This window comes from Crocuta crocuta, unplaced genomic scaffold, assembly GCF_008692635.1.
Source record: "Crocuta crocuta isolate KB4526 unplaced genomic scaffold, BGI_CrCroc_1.0 scaffold128, whole genome shotgun sequence".
Classification (NCBI taxonomy): Eukaryota; Metazoa; Chordata; class Mammalia; order Carnivora; family Hyaenidae; genus Crocuta; species Crocuta crocuta.
In genome coordinates, this window is record NW_027532232.1 from 952400 (window position 1) to 971282 (window position 18883).

The following is an 18883-nucleotide window of genomic DNA, read 5'->3' on the forward strand; positions in this document are numbered from 1 at the left end:
TGACCTAAGCGAAAGTTGGATGCTTAACCGACTAAACCACCCAGGTGCCCCTGTTTTTGTATTTTTGTTTATCCAACTCTTTTTAAATTCATTCCAAAGGTATTGTTTCCACTTTTTGGCTATTATAAATAATGCTGCTGTAAACACTCATGTACAAGTTTTTGTATTAACTTCCATTTCCATTTTTCTTTTTATTTATTTTTTCCTTAAATAGTTTATTGTCAAGTTGGTTTCCATGTAACACCCAGTGCTCATCCCCACAAGTGCCCTCCTCCATGCCCATCTCCCCCCTTCCCCTCCTCTCCACACCCATCAGCCCTCAGTTCTCAGCATTCGAGTCTCATGGTTTGCCTCCCTCCCTCTCCCCCACTATTTTTCCCCCCTTCTTCTCCCCCATGGTCCTCCGTTAAGTTCCTCCTAATCTTCCTATACGTGCAAACATATGGTATCTGTCCTTCTCCGCCTGACTTATTTCGCTCAGCATAACACCCTCAAGGTCCATCCAGGTTGCTCCACATGGGCAGATTTCATTCTTTCTCATTGCCATGTAGTATTCCATGGTATAGATAAACCACATCTTCTTGATCCATTCGTCCGTTGATGGACACTTAGGCTCTTCCCATGCTTTGGCTATGGTTGAGATAGCCATTTGGCTATGAACACTGGGGTACATGTGTCCCTGTGCATCAGCACTCCTGTATCTTTTGGGTAAAATCCTAGCAGTGCTATTGCTGGGTTACAGGGGAGTTCTGTTGTTAACTTTTTGAGGAATCTCCACACTGTTTTCTAGAGGGGCTGCGCCAGTAAATGTATCTTAAAAAGAAATAAATATTTAAGATATGATGTGTAGTCTTTTCTCACTGCCTTTTGCTGTTAAAAAACTTTTTCAACATTTGGACTCACATCATGTTATTAGGTCTTAGATTTCTCGGGTGTCAAGGACCAGCTATGGGTCTGTTGTGAGAAATTTCTTATTTCTTAACTCTTGAGTGATCTCAGGGTCCTGTTTCTGTTTGTCATGTCATTTGGAGGGATGGTATTAGTTTGTCTTTTGCAGTATATAGAGTCTTGCTTTTAGGGGTAGAATTAAGTACACAGTGAACGAGTATAACCTGTGAAGAAAATGATGTTGCCTTCCTGGGCTTGTAAGTGTCGCTGTTGGGTGTGTGGTGGTGAGATCACGTTAGCTCTCTGCCTCCAGGTGCTCAGCCAATGGAGAACTGATCATGGCTGCCTAGAGAATGGTTTTGAGACGAGGCTCAGACTGGGGCTCATCTGAAGAGAAAGCTATGATTTTTAAGTGAAATCTGTGGGCAGGGAAGGAGCTTGTACTGTATGTGTCTGGAATTTTCCATTCCCTATCTATTGGCTCCCTAGGAATGGCTTGACCTTGTGGCTTTGATTTTAATTTCCTTCCAGGTATAACGATCATTTATTTTATTCTGAATAGAATATTTTAGACACAACTTAAATAATCTAGGTCTTCTCACCATTCCTAATGAAGTTACATTGATGTTATTCCCAAGTAGGATCCCATTCAGCCTGCTGTTACCGGCAGGTTCCCCCTCTTCGTGCACAAAGAAGGAAAACTGTTACTACTAACTGCTAACTTATATGTCTTGAACTTAGGAAAGAAGGGTATGGTCAGAGCAGAACTCTTGCATTTATGTACATATGTTTTTTAAAAGTTACCTTATGCATTTCACTCTACCCTTTGGCATTTTTTTTTCAATCTAGAATTTCTGGGCGTTTTTCCGTTCAGTTTAGAATAAAATTATTAAAGCGTACTGAGTGTGTGTGTGCGCACTCTTATGTGGAGTCTAGGTCATACAATGGAATATTTCTGGTGGGATGTGAGCAATATAATTTGAAAGTCACCATTCAGACCACACCCTTTGTATTTATTTATTTTTGAGAGAGAGAGCGAGCAGGGGAGAGGCAGAGACAGAAAGGGAGACAGAGAATCTGAAGCAGGATCCAGGCTCCAAGCTGTCAGCACTGAGCCCGACGCGGGGCTCAAACTCAGGAACCGCGAAATATGACCTGAGCTGAAGTCCCGATGCTTAACCGAGTGAGCCACCCAGGTTGCCTTTATGTAATCATAGAACCTTAGAGAATAAAATAGAGTTTCTTCCTGCTTACTGACTTGACTTCTGTCATCAGTCTCATCACGTCCAATCCATGCGATGCTTTGACTGTTCGAGTAAAACTTTGGAAGGTAGGAATTTGAGCCGGGGTCGTAGGGCCTGTTAAAAGGCCTGCCGCACATGCGGAGCAAACACAGTGCTTGCGCCCGTACCTTATGAATGCCCGCGGCACGCGTGACCTGGTGTGTACCCGCGTGGAGGGCAACCCTTAATAACCCGGGTTGCTCTGCAACACTGGAGGAGTGAAGTACTGTCGTTATTCCTCATCCTTTGAGCAATTTTTTTTTTGTACAGAAACATTGATTATGAGATTGGGGATAATGAAATACAGCTGAGAAAGTGGAATGTTACCGTAAAAACTGACTACAAACATATACACAGGTAACTAAATAATTTTATTTGACATCGGATTGCAGCCTCATATATTTGCATCGTAACTAAAAATGGCCTCTCGGGGAAACTGTCCATAATGGCGCGCGGGTTCAGCTGGTGCCCCTTTATTCTCCGCTTCAAATCTGACTCTTGCTCTGTCCTAACGCCAGGGAGGAAGAGCTGCCGCCGCCTCGCAGCAGAATGGGGACGTGTATACATAAAACATGGCAGGGGCGGGGGAGACGTGTCACGGCTTGTATGGCGACGTGTGTTTTGGTAAATCATTCAGCAAAGGGTAAGGAGAGAAGCAGCTCTCGCTCGAAATAGAGACGGACCCCAGGGCCCCAGGTGGTTTAAGCTGCGGAGTCGGCAGCCCCGTGCACGGTCTGCCTGGTAGCGGGCCTCGACTCGGGCTGTGGGAAGGAAGCTCAGGCACCAGCCGTCCAGCCCCTTCCACTTTCTGGCTAAGGAGCAGGGTCAGGGAACTTGGGTGAACGGCTGGACGGGGACAGGAGCTTTCCGACCCGGATCCTTCGGACACGCTGTTCACTTCTCCCCATAGGTTGTCAAACTCATTTCCTGCTCCTCTGCATACACCTGGGGTCTGTGAGCGACTGCTTTTTCAGTCTGAGTAACGTTGGAAACAATTCCGATTTTGTGCGTAAATGTCCTCCGCACCACGTTTGCAGGCTCAGCTGTAGTTCTGAAGAGGGTGGTTTTCAGCTGTCACTCCGCTAAAGGGTAGCACGCTCACTGCGGGGCTGAGCTGGGGTGACTGTGTCAGTGGGGCTTTCTGAACGGTCATTTACCTTTCATCTGGAGCTTATGTAACTGCCTGTTTTCAAATTTAATATTAGGTCGATGCTTCTTGATTTATTTTTAAGAGATAATACCAAGGCAGTAATGAGGTCAGGGTGAAATGGTGCACTTCCAACATCCCAATCGGAAGGCAAGTCTTTCCCATATTATACAGAGGAATCTAGCCTTAATAGACACTCAGAAGTAGCCTTTGGTGTACGGATCTAAGGATGGGCAGAAGAAGGCTTATCTGTTGGACACCAACAACCCGCAGCAGAGAACTTTCTCAGCTCCAAAATTCAAAACAATTTTCTAGGATAAATGGAATGACTAATTATATAACAGTAGTCAGTACCAAATGTTACTAATGATCCACATTAGTTTTCCAATTGGATGTCATAGAGCTTATTTACTTTGTTAACAAATAATGACTTTTCCTCCCTCCCTGTAAAACTGAGATCTGCCATTTGTGTTATCTGGATTATCTAAACATCAATATCTTTAAAACTAGTGGGCTTCCCACGGAGAGGTTTCTATTTCCGTAAACTGAGGTGAGCTGTTCTTGTTGAGCAAGAAGTCAGTGGCAGATGAGGTGAACCAGAGGCACAGCTGTGGACACCAGGTGCCAGGTCAGTTTTTGATGGCCATGGTCCAGAGGAGCGGATGGTCCGTTTCCACGGTCACGACACCAGATCCATCGTAGGTATTGGAGGTACTGACCAGTGTTCCAAAACCAAGCACATTATTTGCTGTAAGAAAATGATAAAAAAATGTTTAGTGACAGCCAGCTTTTCTCAGGTGTGAAAGAACTTTGTCAACAGTCACCAGAAGAGTAGTTAAGCTTGTGCTTCAGATATATACATATATCTATATAGATATATACGTATATATCTATATAGATATAGATATAGATATAGATATATGTGAGAGATGATACATAAAATGCGGGATGGGTGAAACATACGATGTGGGATTTTAAAACGGACAATGTCTAGAATTTGCCATAACCACTTTTCTGGTAGCCAGTTACTGGTTGTTAACCATTCTGGGATATATGCCATTCTCGTACAAAATTTCATTAAACTTTCTAATTTTTTTTTTCATTACAGACTGTAAAACCAAAACTCATTTTGTAATGTGCTACTTGCTTCCATGCCTGGGTGCAATTATAATTTTTCTTGATATTCTGAATTAACATTTTACATAAGTTATTAAACTGTATAAAGATAGAGTTTTAGCTTCAAGTGTGAATGATATGGGGCAGAAAGCTAATTACTCCAAAAAGGCATGGGGTTTTGGTTATATTTTTCTCATAAATTAAGAAAAACCAAAATGAGCCAGGCTTGCTTTGTAAAATTAATAGGAACTCAAAGGTCAAGGCAGACTTCCAATGGGGGTAATTCTTTTTTTAAAAAAAAAATTTTTTTTTAAATTTATTTCTAGGAGAGAGAGAGAGAGACAGCATGAGCAGGGGAGGGTCAGAGAGAGAGGGAGTCACAGACTGAAACAGGCTCCAGGCTCTGAGCTGGCAGTCAGCACAGAGCCCGATGCGGGGCTCGAACCCACGAACCACGAGATCATGACCTAAGCGAAAGTCAGACGCTTAACCGACTAAGCCACCCAGGTGCCCCAACGGGGGTAATTCTGAGGCCATAAGCCCAGCTGTAAACTGAGGCCAGGAGAGGAGATAATCTATTTAATTATCAAAGTAAAGGTTTAGGAGTTGAGTGATAGAATTAGAATCAGCTTATCAATTCCATATACATATTTATGTGTATCTGTATATATATGTTCGAATAGGTTAGCTGAAGTTAATGCCTCAGTATTAACTGGTTAATCTTACTTCCCTTTACTTATGGAAGAGCTGTTCACATCATCAACAGGACTCTAAACTCATGACTTGTCCTATAAATATCCCATGATAATCAGTATTATTTTCTTTGCCGAAGTTCAACGAGAAAAATGGAAGAGTCACCTTTTCCTTTAAACAAAGCGTAACCATGAAGTTATCCTGCCCTGGGGGAAATAATTGTAATGCTCGCTGCCCACTAGAGGGCGCTTGTTATCTTTATGAGGAAATCTGGAAAAGGCCATTTAAAAATTCAGAAATCGCATTACAGGATAATGTATAATTAGTATTACCGGTTAACACAGTTTATTTATTTAAAACTCAAATTGTTTGCTTTTTGGAGTTGTAAACGCCTCTACTACTGCAAACACCAAGGTAAAACTGTCTAAGGGTGGAGTGAGGCTCGTGTGGATATCACCCTCATACATAATTCCGTAGAAGCTCTGGCCTCTTAAGTAACTGGGAACTTTGAGATGAGATTTCTAAAGGGCATTAACATGCACAGGAATGTACTCATCTAGACACAGTTATGCGGATAGGGGGTTAGGGGAGGCGGGTGTGGATTCACGGCCAAGTCCCCTTGGGATCTGTTGGAGAAAGGTCTTGGCCTTGCCGCAGGGCGGCCACGCCTGCAGCCAGGTGCGCACAGGTATCTTGGGGCTCCTGGTGCAGGCGAGGGTTCTCCCAGTGTCCCACGGGGTAGACTCGGAACGTGTCAAGCCATTTATTCACGAAGACCATCTGGAACGCGTTTGTGGGCCTGCCAGCTTACACGGCCACCTGAATTTGACGCAGTGCCCTTTAACAATCTGGAAAATGATTAGTTTAAAATCCTGCTTTTCCCATGGGCTCCAAGGACAAGTGGATGAGACGATTTCTCTAGCTTGACTTGCATATAAATTCCTTTCTGATTTTCTGAAGGCAGACTATCAATTTTGATGATCAGGGCTAGACACTTAGGTTATATACACTGGTTTCCCTAAGACGTTAGTTCTTAGCAGGGGAAAGAGTGAAAATTGTTTCAATCCCATCATGAGGGCCCCCACCCTCCTGACCTGATTCAACTCTAATCTCTTCCCAAAGATTCCCACCTGCAAATACCATCACTTTGGGGGTTTATGGCTTCCACCTATGACTTTTAGGGGAGCACATTCAGTCAATATTAATTACAGTAATTAATTGACTGTACAACAGTACAGTCAATATTAATTAAAAGTTACAGTGAAATATATTTGATAGTCTCCAACCTTGTGGACACGACGAATAAGCTGAAATACAAAATCATGAATTTCAATTTACTATGTTACTACAATTATTTTGGAGAATATTTCTTCAAGTCAAAGAATCATGCTTTTTGACCAAACCTTAAAGTCTTCCTTATGAGAAAAAAGTCTTTATGGCAGAATAATATTCCACTGTGTGTATATGTATGTGTACAGTATACACACACACGTACATACACAACTTCTTTATCCATTCATCCACTGACACTTAGGCTGTTTCCCTTTCTTGGCTGTTGTGAACAATGCTGCTAGAGAACATGGCATGCAGATTTCTCTTCGACATTGTGTTTTTGCTCCCTTCAGGTATGTTGCCAGAATGGAACTGCCGGATCATATGGTAGTTCTACTTTTAATTTTTTAAGGAAACTCCATACTGTTTTCCAAAGTGACTGCACCAACTTACATTACCACTAATAACATACAAGCATTCTTTTATCTCTAAAACCATGCCAGCATTTGTTGTTATTATTTTGATGGTAGCCACTCTACCAGGTGACAGGTAATAGCTCATTGTGGTTTTGATTTGCACTTTTCTAATCATGGAAAATACTGAGCACCTTTTCATACAAGTTTTGGCCATCTGAATATCTTTGGCAAAATGTCTAATCAGGTACTTTGACCATTTTGATTAGATTATTTGCTTTTTTCTTCTTTTTGGTAATGAATTATATGAGTTTTATACTTTGGAAATTAACTCCTTATCAGGTATCTGGCTTGCAAATATTTTTTTCTCCTTTTCATTGGTTGTCTTTTCATCTTGTCGATTATTTCTGTTGTTGTTGTGTGGAAGGCTTTAGTTAGATGCACATGTTTGTTTTTTTAATTTGTTGCTTGTGCTTTAGGTGTCATATTGAAAACATCACTGCCAAGACCTTGTCCAAGCAGTTTTTCCCTAGCTTTTCTTCTAGGAGTTTCATGGCTTCAGGATTCATGTTTAAGTCTTTAATCCATTTGCGTTAATTTTGGGGAGTGGTTTATGATAGGAGTCTAGTTTCATTCTTTCACATGTGAATATCCAATTTTCTCAGTACCATTTACTGAAGAGATGGTTTTTTCTCAGTGGAGTACTCTTGGATCCTTTGTCAACTATGAGTTGATTGTATATGTGGGGATTTAATTCTGGGTTCTTGATTATGTTCCGTTGGCTCATGTGTGTATTTTTTATGCCAGTAACCTATTGTTTTGTTCCTATAGCATTATACTATAGCTTGAAATCAGGAAGTGTGATGGCTCCAACTTTGTCCTTTTTTGGGATTGCTTTGGCTATTTCAGGGTCTTTTGTTGTTCCATATGAATTTTAGGATTCTTTTTTTTAAAACTCTTGTAAAAAGTGCCATTGGAATCAATAGGGATTGCATTAAATCTATAGATAGCTTTGGATACTATGACATCTTAAGACTATTCCTCCAATCCATGAACATGGTATAACTTCCCATTTGTGTCTTGTTCAATTTCTTTCATTAATGTCTTGTAGTTTTAGTGTAGAGATCCTTGATGTCTTTGGTTAAATTTATTCTTAAGTATTTTATTGTTTTTGATGCTATTATATAAATACACTCATTTCTTTCTTTTTCAGATAACTCAGAATATAGGAACACTACTGAGCCCCAAATCAGTAGTGTTTCTATATACTGAGTTATCTGAAAAAGAACAGAATGAGCCCATTCATATAATAGCATCAAAAACAATAAAATACTTAGGAATAAATTTAAGCAAAGACATAGAGGATGATTAGGAGGAACTTAACGGAGGACCGTGGGTGAGAAGAAGGGGAAAATAGTGGGGGAGAGGGAAAACCATGAGAGACTCTTGAATGCCCAGAACAAACTGAGGGGAAGGGGGGTGATGGGCATGGAGGAGGGCACTTGTGGGGATGAGCACTGGGTGTTATATGGAAACCAACTTGACAATAAACTATTAAAAAAAATAGAAACACTACTGATATTTGTATGTTAATTTTGTAACCTGCAATTTTGCTGAATTTGTTGATCTGGTGGAGTTTTTAGGATTTTCTGTATAGAAAATCATATCATCTGCAAATCTACAGTTCTACTACTTCTTTTCCAATTCTAATGTCTTCTATTTTGCTTAACTGCTTCTTCTAGGACTTCCAATACTGTGTTGAATAGGAGTGGTGAGAATTGGCAACCTTGTCTTCTTCCTGATCTTGGGAAGGGCTTTCAAACGGTCACCATTGAGTATGATGTTAGCTGTGGGCTTGTCATATATGGCTTTTGTTATATTGAGATATGTTCTTTCCATACATTTGTTAAGAGTGTTTATTATGAATGGGTGCTGAATTTTATCAAATGCTTTTTCTGCATCTACTGAGATGATCATATGATTGCTTTTCTTTCATTCTGTTAATGTGATGTATCATGTTTATTGATTTGTGTACGTTGAAACATCCTTGCATCCCAGAGGTAAATCCCCTATGATTATGGTGAATAATCCTTCTAATATGCTGCTGAGTTCAATTTGCTAGTAATTTCATTGAAAAGTTTTGCATGTGTATTGGGGGTACTAGTCTGTAGTTTTCTTGTAGTGTCCTTATCTAGCTTTGGTATCAGGGTAATGCTGGCCTCAGGATGGGGGTGTTTTCACCACTTTGATTAAAGTTGTTGACAATTTTTTTTTTTTTTTAAATCTATTCAAGCTCCTTCCTAGTAATTCATCCGTTCAGCTCTTCTATTTCTTCCTGATTCAGTCTTGGTAGGTTGTATGTTTCTAAGTATTCTCCATTTCTTCTCCAATTTATCCAGTTTGTGGATATCCAGTTGGTGGAATTTTCATAGTACCGTCATATGATCTTTCATATTTGGTAGGTTTTGTTATAATCTTTTTCATTTATAAATTTTGATTTGAGTCTTCTCTTTTTACTTTTCATAGAACCTACTCTTAGTTTTTACTGATTTCCTGTTCTCCATTTCACTTTCCAATCTTTGTTTCCATGTTAATCTTGGTTTCTTTCTTCTGCAAGCTTTGAGCTTAGTTCTTCTTTTTCTAGCTTTATAGGTATAAAGTTAGGTTGTTTATTTGAAATCTTTCTATTTTCTTGATGTATGCATTATAACTATGAACTCCTCTCTTAGAACTGCTTTTGTTGTATCCTGTAAGTTTTGGTATGTTGTGTTTCAGGATATTTTCTTTTAAAATTCTTTTTGATCCATTGGTTTTTCAGGAGAGTGCTATTCAATTTCCATGTATTCATGAATTTTCCACTTTTCCTCTTGTTATTGATCTTTAGTTTCATACTACTGTGGGCAGCAGAGAGGACAGCTGGCATGATATGAATATTTTGGAATTTTCTAAGACTTGTTTTGTGGCCTAAAATAGAATCCTAAAGTTCCATGTCCTGACTGTATTCCCTGCCAAAGTGCAACTGTATGATGAACTCCATAGTTGCCTGGATTTGTTGGTCAGGCTTCCTAGACAGTCAGTACTACTACTGTCCTCAGAAATGGGCATGGTTTTGAGTTAGATTCCCTCCTTGGGGAGGGCAGCAGAATGGGGCCTAGGGCTAGCATGGCTTGTTGTCTGGGGAGCCAAATCAGGCAGGACTGTGTACCATCTCTGGCCAGATGGGATCACCAGCTTTGTTGAACAGATGGGGAGAGCCACTGGCTCTATTCTCAGCTCAAGTGCCACTTATAAGCAGGCACCTGACTTCTTGTGTGCTCTGGTTAGATTCCCTGGTGGGGTGGGTAGTGCTACAAATTGTTTCCCTGCTCAGATGGGGTTGCTGTAGAGGCCCTGAGGCTGGCAAGGCTCTTGTTTTGGAGGCCAGACAGGCTTTGGTCTTGGCTCTGCAGACGGTCAAGGCTGCTGGCTAGGCTCTTCCCTCAAGTGCTGCTGTAATTGGGATTGAAGGAGCTACGGTTGGGTTTCCTGATGAAGCTGGCTGGAGGCTGGATTCAATAGTGAGTGGACTACAAATTAGTTTCCCTAGTTGGTTGGGGCCATAGATCAGGTCCTAAGGCCTGTAAGGCTCTTGTTTGGGGACCCAATCAGGCAGAACTGTGTCCCAAGTCCCTGGCCAAACAGGGTCACCATTCTGTCTCTGCAGATAGGCAATACTGCTGGCCAGGTTTTCCACTTGAGTGCCCCTGGGCCAGACAGCTTCCCAGGCTCTCGGGCCAGACTTCCTGGGCTGGGAGCTATACTCAGCCGTGGACAGCTCTGTGAATTTGTCCTGCCCAAGCAGCGCAACTGAACTGGCTCCATGGCTGGCATGGTGTCTTATCTGTGGTCCCAAATTGGGCAGATCTGTTCCCCACCAAGTTCCCTGGTCGGAATGGGCCACAATCTTGGCTCTGCAGATTAGCCAATCCACTGGCTGAGGTTTCCACTTGGATGCTGCTATGAGTGGAGATGTGGCCTTCCAAGATGCAAATGTGGCTGCTATAAACCCCATCTCCCTTTTTTACTCACAATCTAATCCCCATGGTCAAGCGGCACAGTTCCCCCTTGAGGTGAGCCCTGAGTCTGGGACCCCTGAGAAGTGAGCTGAGCAGTGTTAGGGGAGCTGGATGTCCGTCTTGCTCTCCTGCTGGAGAAGCTGTGGCTCCTCTTGGTGCAGCGTTGTGCCGACCGGGGAGGAGTGGGGTGGCCAAAGTACAGCTGCTGCCCTCGTCTCCTAGTGCAGTCCGTCTCGGTCTTCGTGTTCGAGGCTCATGCCCCTGCTCCAGGCGTGACTTCCTAATGGTGTCTCTTCCGCAGCTGCTACCTGGCTTCTTGTGAAGCAGACCGAAGGTGGGAATGACCTTTGTCACCATCCTGATGGCATCTCTCTCTCAGAAATTACTTTTTCATATCTATCCCAGAGAACTTGTCCCGAACTTTGACTGGCTTAACATTTAGACAATGTAGATGCAGCTTCCCACCACTCCCCCTTTGTCTGCAGAGAGTAGAATTAACCATGGTTCTAAGATAACGAGTCATTCAGATCAAGTCCTGCTTTAACCAGAGACCAAAGTGACAGCTATGTATAAAACTATAGGCGACCGTATCATATGTGATAAACACAAAGGTGCTTGCTCTGTCTAAATGTGAAAGTTCAGTCTTGCCTGTTTGCTTCAAAGACAGTGTCATCCATTGTTTTAAGGGCAACTGCGGTCTAATGACAACAGTGTAGTTCTAGTGAAAGTTTATACCAGATATATTAGGGAACACAGAGGCACAGCCTTTTGGGTTTTCATAGTCTAGAGACACAGAAGTACTTAAAAATAAGAGAAACATTAACATCGATTTTACAAATTTCATCCATTATCTCCAACACTTGTCTTTCCCAAAGGTAAGGATGAGAGGCAGGCGCCTAGCATCCTGTTGCCTTTCTGTGACATCCCACCAGCTTGCCTCTAACGCTGCAAATGCTAAAGATGACAAAGCAGAAAGCTGGCAGATTAGCAGAATTCAAATTATTCAACCCTTTTTGTGCTGCACGAAGGTAAGCAGGGCCCTCGGTCCCGGTTTCCTGCCTGCCTTCCCTCTGTAGGCTGGTGCACAGGGCTGGGGCTCTTCTGAGCTGGCTGACCGGTGTGGAGGAGCAGTGTGGGAGGACTCTGAGGCATTAGAGCTTCGGAGAGCAAGGGGGGGGAAGCATGTGCTCCCTCTGCACCTGGGTCAGGGTCTGTTCTGATACTTTCACAGAGGAGGCGTCTCTCTGTCAAAAACAATAGACCCCTTGTCGTGTGAGGTTAGTAAGTCAGACCCAGGTTCAAACCCTAGCTCTATCTCTGAGCTCTATTTTCTCATACATAAAATGTGGATAAGAATATCAACTTCACAGAGAAGCCGTATGGATTATCTAGTAAAAAGTCTAACACAAAAGTATTAGAGAAACTTTCAACTTCTTTCCTTTCTTCTGTCAGTGAAGTAGGTCAAGGTTTTCTTCCCCCACCTTAGTAGTCATTTTAAATGAAGAAAAAGAGTATGCCCGCCATGATTTGAACTATTCGCAAATGCCTTGATTGAAGTGGCTTATAGTCAGCTGAGAGGTAGAATGAGATAAACTTCGCCAGGGTAGTAAGTCATTTGTTTTACAGGTATTTACTAAGGCTGTATATACTCTTTGCTGGACACCAGAGATAGAAAGATGTATGTACAACCAAGCCCAGCAGAATGGACATGGGGCAGGCGCTAATGACGATGGGGCCGGGATGGGCTGCATATTTGAGTAGGAAGTGAATCCTTGGGTGTGGGGGCACCACACACATTCCCCCAGAGGCCTGACCTCTGTGCTGGCTTCCTAGGAACCCGTAGGTCGACACCAGTTATTTTGTAAGAATAAATCAGTAAAATTATAAAAAAGACAATGTAAATGTTTCTTAAGTTGATGACACTGAGGCAGTAAAGAGAGGGGAGTAAATGAGCCGTGCCTGGGAGATGCTATGCAGAGAGGTGGTACTGGAGATGGAGTAATTCTCATTCACTCCACACACCGCTGGGGCACTTACAGCGCAATGTGTGCTCAGGGTACAGCAGGCTTTTACCTGCAATTTACACACGAGGAAAATGAAGTTCGGGGAGGTTACATCTACAGGCTATGATGATAATAAAAGTTGTTAGACACATGTTACCAAGGGAGGTTAAGGCAATTCTTTGAAGAGCTTTACAACAAGAATCGAGGCTGGTCTCTTTTCCCTAAAGTATGGAACTGGCAGCAGCCTGATGGGTAGTCAGAGGGCGATGCCTTGGCAATGCCTTAAATGAATACCTCCTCTACCACACAGACAAATGCTTACTGAAGCCATTGTGATGGATCCTGAGGCTCCCACCACCCGGAGCATCAGGTTACATTCTAGGAGCGCAGAGAGATGCGCTGGACATACCACTATTTCAGACATAAAGGAACCACTGTTTGCTCTGCATTCATCATTTACCCTCTGAAGATGCTTAGACCATTTGGAGAAACGCTGTATATTAAGAAAATATGACAGATTTCATTAGCAGGGAACGCAAACTATATTGCCTCTGAAATCCATTCGCTACAATTGGTCTTTACCATTTTAATTATTTGCACTATAGATTTAAAAAAGGTTTTTACAGGTATACATGATAGGCAAACTTCCTATTTTAAAAATTGCTAATTTACCCTTTCATAATAATAATCCTTCCCAGGGGCACCCGGGTGGCTCAGTCAGGTAACCATCTGACTTTAGCTCAGGTCATGATCTCACAGTCTGTGGGTTTGAGCCCTGCGACAGGCTCTGCCTGCAGCCTGCTTCTCTCTCTCTCTGCCCCTCCCTGCTTGAGCTCTGTTTCTCTCTTAAGAATAAACAAATATTTTAAAAAATTAAAATAAAACCCTTCCCAGAGTTGCTGTTTTAAAGTTGTTTCCTACCAAATAGCACTTATCCTTATGGTTGTTCTTAAAAAAATGTCAAAAATTAAATATCAATATTGCTTTTTCACTTTCTTGAAGGCAGAAACTCAAACTAGTCCTAGTGCAGAGCTGTATAATAATACATGCCTTTCATGTATATTTATTGGAATCTTAAAAAAGTAGTTTGAGACCATCTGTCACAGAAATGCATCCAATGATCTCTATCACACTGTTGAATGGAAATATCATGTGATCCATACATCTTTTAAAAAAGTAAAAATAGGTAAAATGTTTTTACATACACACGTGTTATTTTTGTTGATATAATTGACATATCACATTACTTTCAGATATACTACATGATTCAATATATGTATATCCTGAGAAATGATCACCATGATATGTCAATATGCTATCCATCACCACAAATAGTTAAATATTTATGTGATGAGAAATTTTAAGATATATTCTCTTAGCAACTTACAAACAATACAGTATTATTAACTATACCTAATATGCTGTACATTACATCCTGATGACTTATTTTATAACTGAGATTGTATCTTTTGATGACCTTCACCCATTTCTTCCACTCCTAACATCTGGCCTCTGTCAACCATGAATATGTTTTCTGTACTGAGGAGTTTTTTTTTTCCCCTCTTTGGTTTCGAAGATTCCACATATGAACAAGGTTATATTTGTTTTTCTCTGTTTGACTTATTTCACTTGCATAATGCCCTCAGAGCCATCCATGTTGTTGCAAATGGCAAGATTTATTTCTTTTATGTGGTTGAATAATATTCCATTGTGTGTGTGTGTACAAGACCCTTCCCCCCCATTTTCTTTATCCATTCATCCAATGATGAACACTTATCTTATCTTTTCAAGTTAGTGTTTTTGTTTCCGTCGGATAAAGCCCAGAAGTACCATTGCTGGATCATATGGTAGTTCTATTTTTAATTTTTGTAGCACCTCCATACTGTTTTCCATAGTGGCTGCACCAATTTACAGTCCCACCAACAGTGCATGAGGGTTCCCTTTTCTCCGCGTCTTTGCCAACGCTTGTTATTTCTTGTCTTTTTGATAACAAAAATTCTAACAGGTGTGGGGGGATATCTCACTGTGGTTTTGATTTGCATTTCCCTAATGATTAGTGAGGTTGAACAAATTTTTTATGAACCTGTTGACCACCTGAATATCTTCTTTGAAAATATTTAATCAATTTCTTTGCTATTAAAGTTTACATAGTTAGATATACTTTATCCATTATAGGAGTTGCAAATATTTTCTCCCAGTCAGTAGGCTGCCTTTTCATTTTATTGATGGTTTACTTTGCTCTGCAGAAGAATTTTAGCTTGATGTTGTCCCACTTAGTTTTGCTTTAGTGGTTACCTCTGCTTTTGGTGTCAAATTCAAAAAATCACCGCCAAGACTCATGGCAAGTTCCTTACCATGAAAACCTCTGTTTTTTTCGAGGAGTTTTATGCTTACAGGTCTTATGTTTAAGCCTTTAATCCAGTTTGAGTTGATTTTTAGCGAATGACGCATGAGAGAGGTCCAGTTTCTTTCTTCTGCATGTAGCTGTCCACCCTTCCCATCGCCATTTATTGAAGAAACTGTCCCTTTCCCATGTTATAGTCCTGGCCCCACTGTTGTAGCTCATGGACTATGTACGCAGAGGTTCACTCTGGGCTCTCTAACTGCCTCCACTGGCCTGTGTCTGTTTTTATGCCAACAACACACGGTTTGATTACCGTGGCTCTGTAATCTAGGTTGAAATCAGGAAACATGATGCTTCCAGGTGTGTTCTTTCTCAAGACTGCTTTGGCTGTGCAAGGTCTTCTGTAGTTTCACATTTTAGGGTTCTTCTACTTTTGTGAAAAATGCCCTTGGAATTTTGAAAGGGACTGCACTGATCTGTAGATTGCTTTGGGAAACAGGGACATTTTAACAGCATAAGTCTTCCAGTTCATGAGCAGAGTATATTTTTCCATTTGTGTATTTTTAATTTCTTTCATCAAAGTATAATAGTTTCAGTGTATAGGTCTTTTACCCTCTTTGTTAAATTTATGACTAGGCATTCTTTCTGATGTAACTAAAAATGGGATTATTTTCTTAATTTCTCTGTCAGATAGTTTGCTATTAGTGTATGGAAATCAACATATTTTTGTATATTGACTTTGTATCCTGCAACTTTACTAAATTTCTTTATTAGTTGTAACAGTTTTTTTAAATAGAGACTTTAGGGTTTTCTCTACATCATCTGTCATGTCATCTGCAGATAGTGATAGCTTTCCTTCTTACCAATTACATTTTCTTTTTTAACATTTATTCAGACAGAGCATGAGCAGGGAAGGGGTAGAGAGAAAGGGAGACGCAGGCTCCAGGCTCTGAGCTGTCAGCACAGAGCCTGACAGGGGGCTTGAACCCATGAACCGCAAGATCATGACCTGAGCATAAGTCGGATGCTTACCTGACTGAGCCACCCAGGCACTCCTCTTCCTTACCGATTTAGATGCTTTTTATTTCTTGTTCCAGCCTAATTGCCCTGGCCAAGACTTCTAACACTATGTTGAATAGAAGTGGTGAGAGTGGGCTACTATATGTTCATGTAATATATCTAAATGTCTAAAATACTGTCATTTTAACATATCACCAATAGAAGAAATGATTATTGAGATATTTTACATTCCTTTTTTAATACTAAGTCTTTGAAATCTGGTGTGTGTTTACAGCAAATCCCAGTTTGAACAAATCCAATTTAAGTGTTTAACAGCCACATGTGTCTAGTGGCAACCGTACTGAATGGACAGGAGAGATCTAGGTTCTTGAAACAGAAAGCACACTTATGAGTCAGTCGTCAGTTTTTCCAGGGAACTTTATCTTTGGCCACTCATCTGCAGATAGGTAGGTATTCAGAGTCTCATGTTATAAAGGGTCTATTAAATTCAAATGAGCAGATCAAGTCATTTCAAATTATGTCAATATATGGCAGAAACAGATCAAGCACGTGGACATTTGGGGTGTGCTCAGCAGTAAGGAAAGGACTGAGTCCTCTGCCCTTCAAGTCAGAGGCCGAGAAAGATCAGCAAAACTGTAGACAATAAAACCAAGAGTGCAAAATCTAAAAAAACCTAACTTAAAATTACCGACAGAAGACGCCCTGTGTTCTGTAAGGGACGCAGCAAGCAGACCCCCGCATGGACGTGTCGTGGACGGTCTCCTGTCTGCCTTCCTTCCAGTCATTACCTCTCCTCCCCATCCGACCCTGCCATTCCCTTCTGCAAGGAAACTGAGGGAACCTAATCGCCCACAACCTCGTTGCCCCACCCCAGACATGCTGGCCTGGCATTTAAGGCCTTTCCTCGAATGGCTACTTTCTCCCATAGAACCTCCTTGCTGTTCCCTTAAATAGATCAGGAACTTCCTACCCCTGTGAGAAATTTGGGTGTTTTCCCTCCTTCTGGAACATATCCCATGTTTTCTATGCTTGCTCCATCCTTCTGGCCTCAAGTCTAGCCTGTCCAGCTCTGATTCTCCACCCACTACAGGCCAAACTAATAATAAACACACACAAAGAAAGGCAAATGTTAAAGAAGAATGTTAGCAGTTATACATCTAGATGGAAGGTATACTGATTTTGCTGTACTAATCAATTTTTCTCTAGATTTGAGATTTTTTTAATATTAAAATTCAATAATAACATTTGGGGGAAAGTTAGGAAAAAAGACTAAGAACTCATGAAGGAAAGTGCCTTCTTGTTCACCTTTACTTCCTCAAAAGCTGAAGTCATGCCATTAGGAGAATCAAATCAGTAAAATGCTCGCTGATTTGCAATGTGTTAAAATAAGTGTGAACTGAAGAAAACGTGTGCTGAACTTAGGAAGCAGGCATCTGGCCTGTGGTATGCGCATCAATGGCGGCGTGGAAGGGCGCGCACAGGGGACGCTGGGCATAGAGAGCGGAGTGTGGGAAGGGGTCTTTCCTTCGTCAGCTTACTGAGGCTCACCAAGGACAGCCTTTACATACACTCACTGATGCAGGAGGACTGAAAATTAACCCAAATTTTGCCTCGTGCCTGGGGAAACGATAAGAGCAGACATCTTCCTTATTGCCCCCATATTACCTGGGCCTCTGATAACAGGCCCTCCGCTGTGCTTTCTCTTAGGAAGTTCTCTCTGAAGCCCTCATGGGCTGAAGCCTCCTCCCAAGATGAGCACTGGTCACCTCTCTGTCCTGACGGCCAATCCTTGAGTGAACTCTTATGTCTGAGGAAGGGCTATTATAATTCCATTTGAAAGTGGCTGCATTTATCTTCATCTCTTGGAAGTCACATGTTTCCCTTGTCCTTGGACTGAAGGCTTCTGATATTCAATTACTCTTCCATCTCCACATCTCCTGTGTCTCCCCTCAGCCTGCTGTCCCCAAAACCATTAGGCCGAGAAAATGCTGCAGCTTGGAGGAACCAAGCCTAATTAGGCCAGGGAGAAAAGGTTTCACTAGTACTTTCAAATGCTGAGGCTTTTCTAAACTATGTTATTATTTTTCTTTGTTAAAAAGAATTCCCTAATGTGTTATATATCACATCACTAGCGTGTTCTACTCACAGGGTCAGTGCTGCAGTTAAAGAGCCAATCAGACAGAAGTGCTTTATGACAAAAGAAAAAAGGACAGTCCAAATCCACCAAATGTGGCCTATTAAATTATTAGTGATAAAATGAATGGTCTGTGTAGAAATGGCTCAAGATTTTCAGTATGGAAAGCCCATATCAGGTTTTTTTTTATTATGAAAATTTTTATGTTTGAGAGAGAGAGACAGAACAAGTTGGGAGACAGACTCCCAAGCAGGCTCTGCCCGCACCATCAGTGTGGAGCCCAATGCGGGACTCAAACTCACAAACCATGAGATCATGACCTGAGCCAAAATCAAGAGTTGGACACTTAACTGACTGAACCACTCAGGGACCCCGGAAAGTCCGTATCAGATTTAAATGTGTGTGCAAAGAAGGGAAAATTAGTCTGTCCAAGGGTCACTCTGAGCTGATTTACTCTGCTCTAATTCCTTCATCTCCTGGGGCCTGGCCTCCTGTGGACATGGGCCTGTCTCCCA

The 18883-nt window shown here is 41.6% G+C and overlaps 1 protein-coding gene across 4 annotated transcripts in view; it reads right to left on the bottom strand.

Moving 5' to 3' along the window:
* Positions 1-2521: 2521 nt before the first annotated feature.
* Positions 2522-18883, bottom strand: part of TPK1 (thiamin pyrophosphokinase 1) — a 329289-nt gene continuing 312927 nt past the window's right edge. For all 4 annotated transcript variants that reach the window (XM_077778002.1, XM_077778004.1, XM_077778005.1 and 1 more), the window contains one exon: positions 2522-4066. In XM_077778002.1, the coding sequence (XP_077634128.1) occupies positions 3948-4066 (119 nt within the window). In that variant the 3' untranslated portion in view covers positions 2522-3947. The remainder of the gene's footprint in view (positions 4067-18883) is intronic.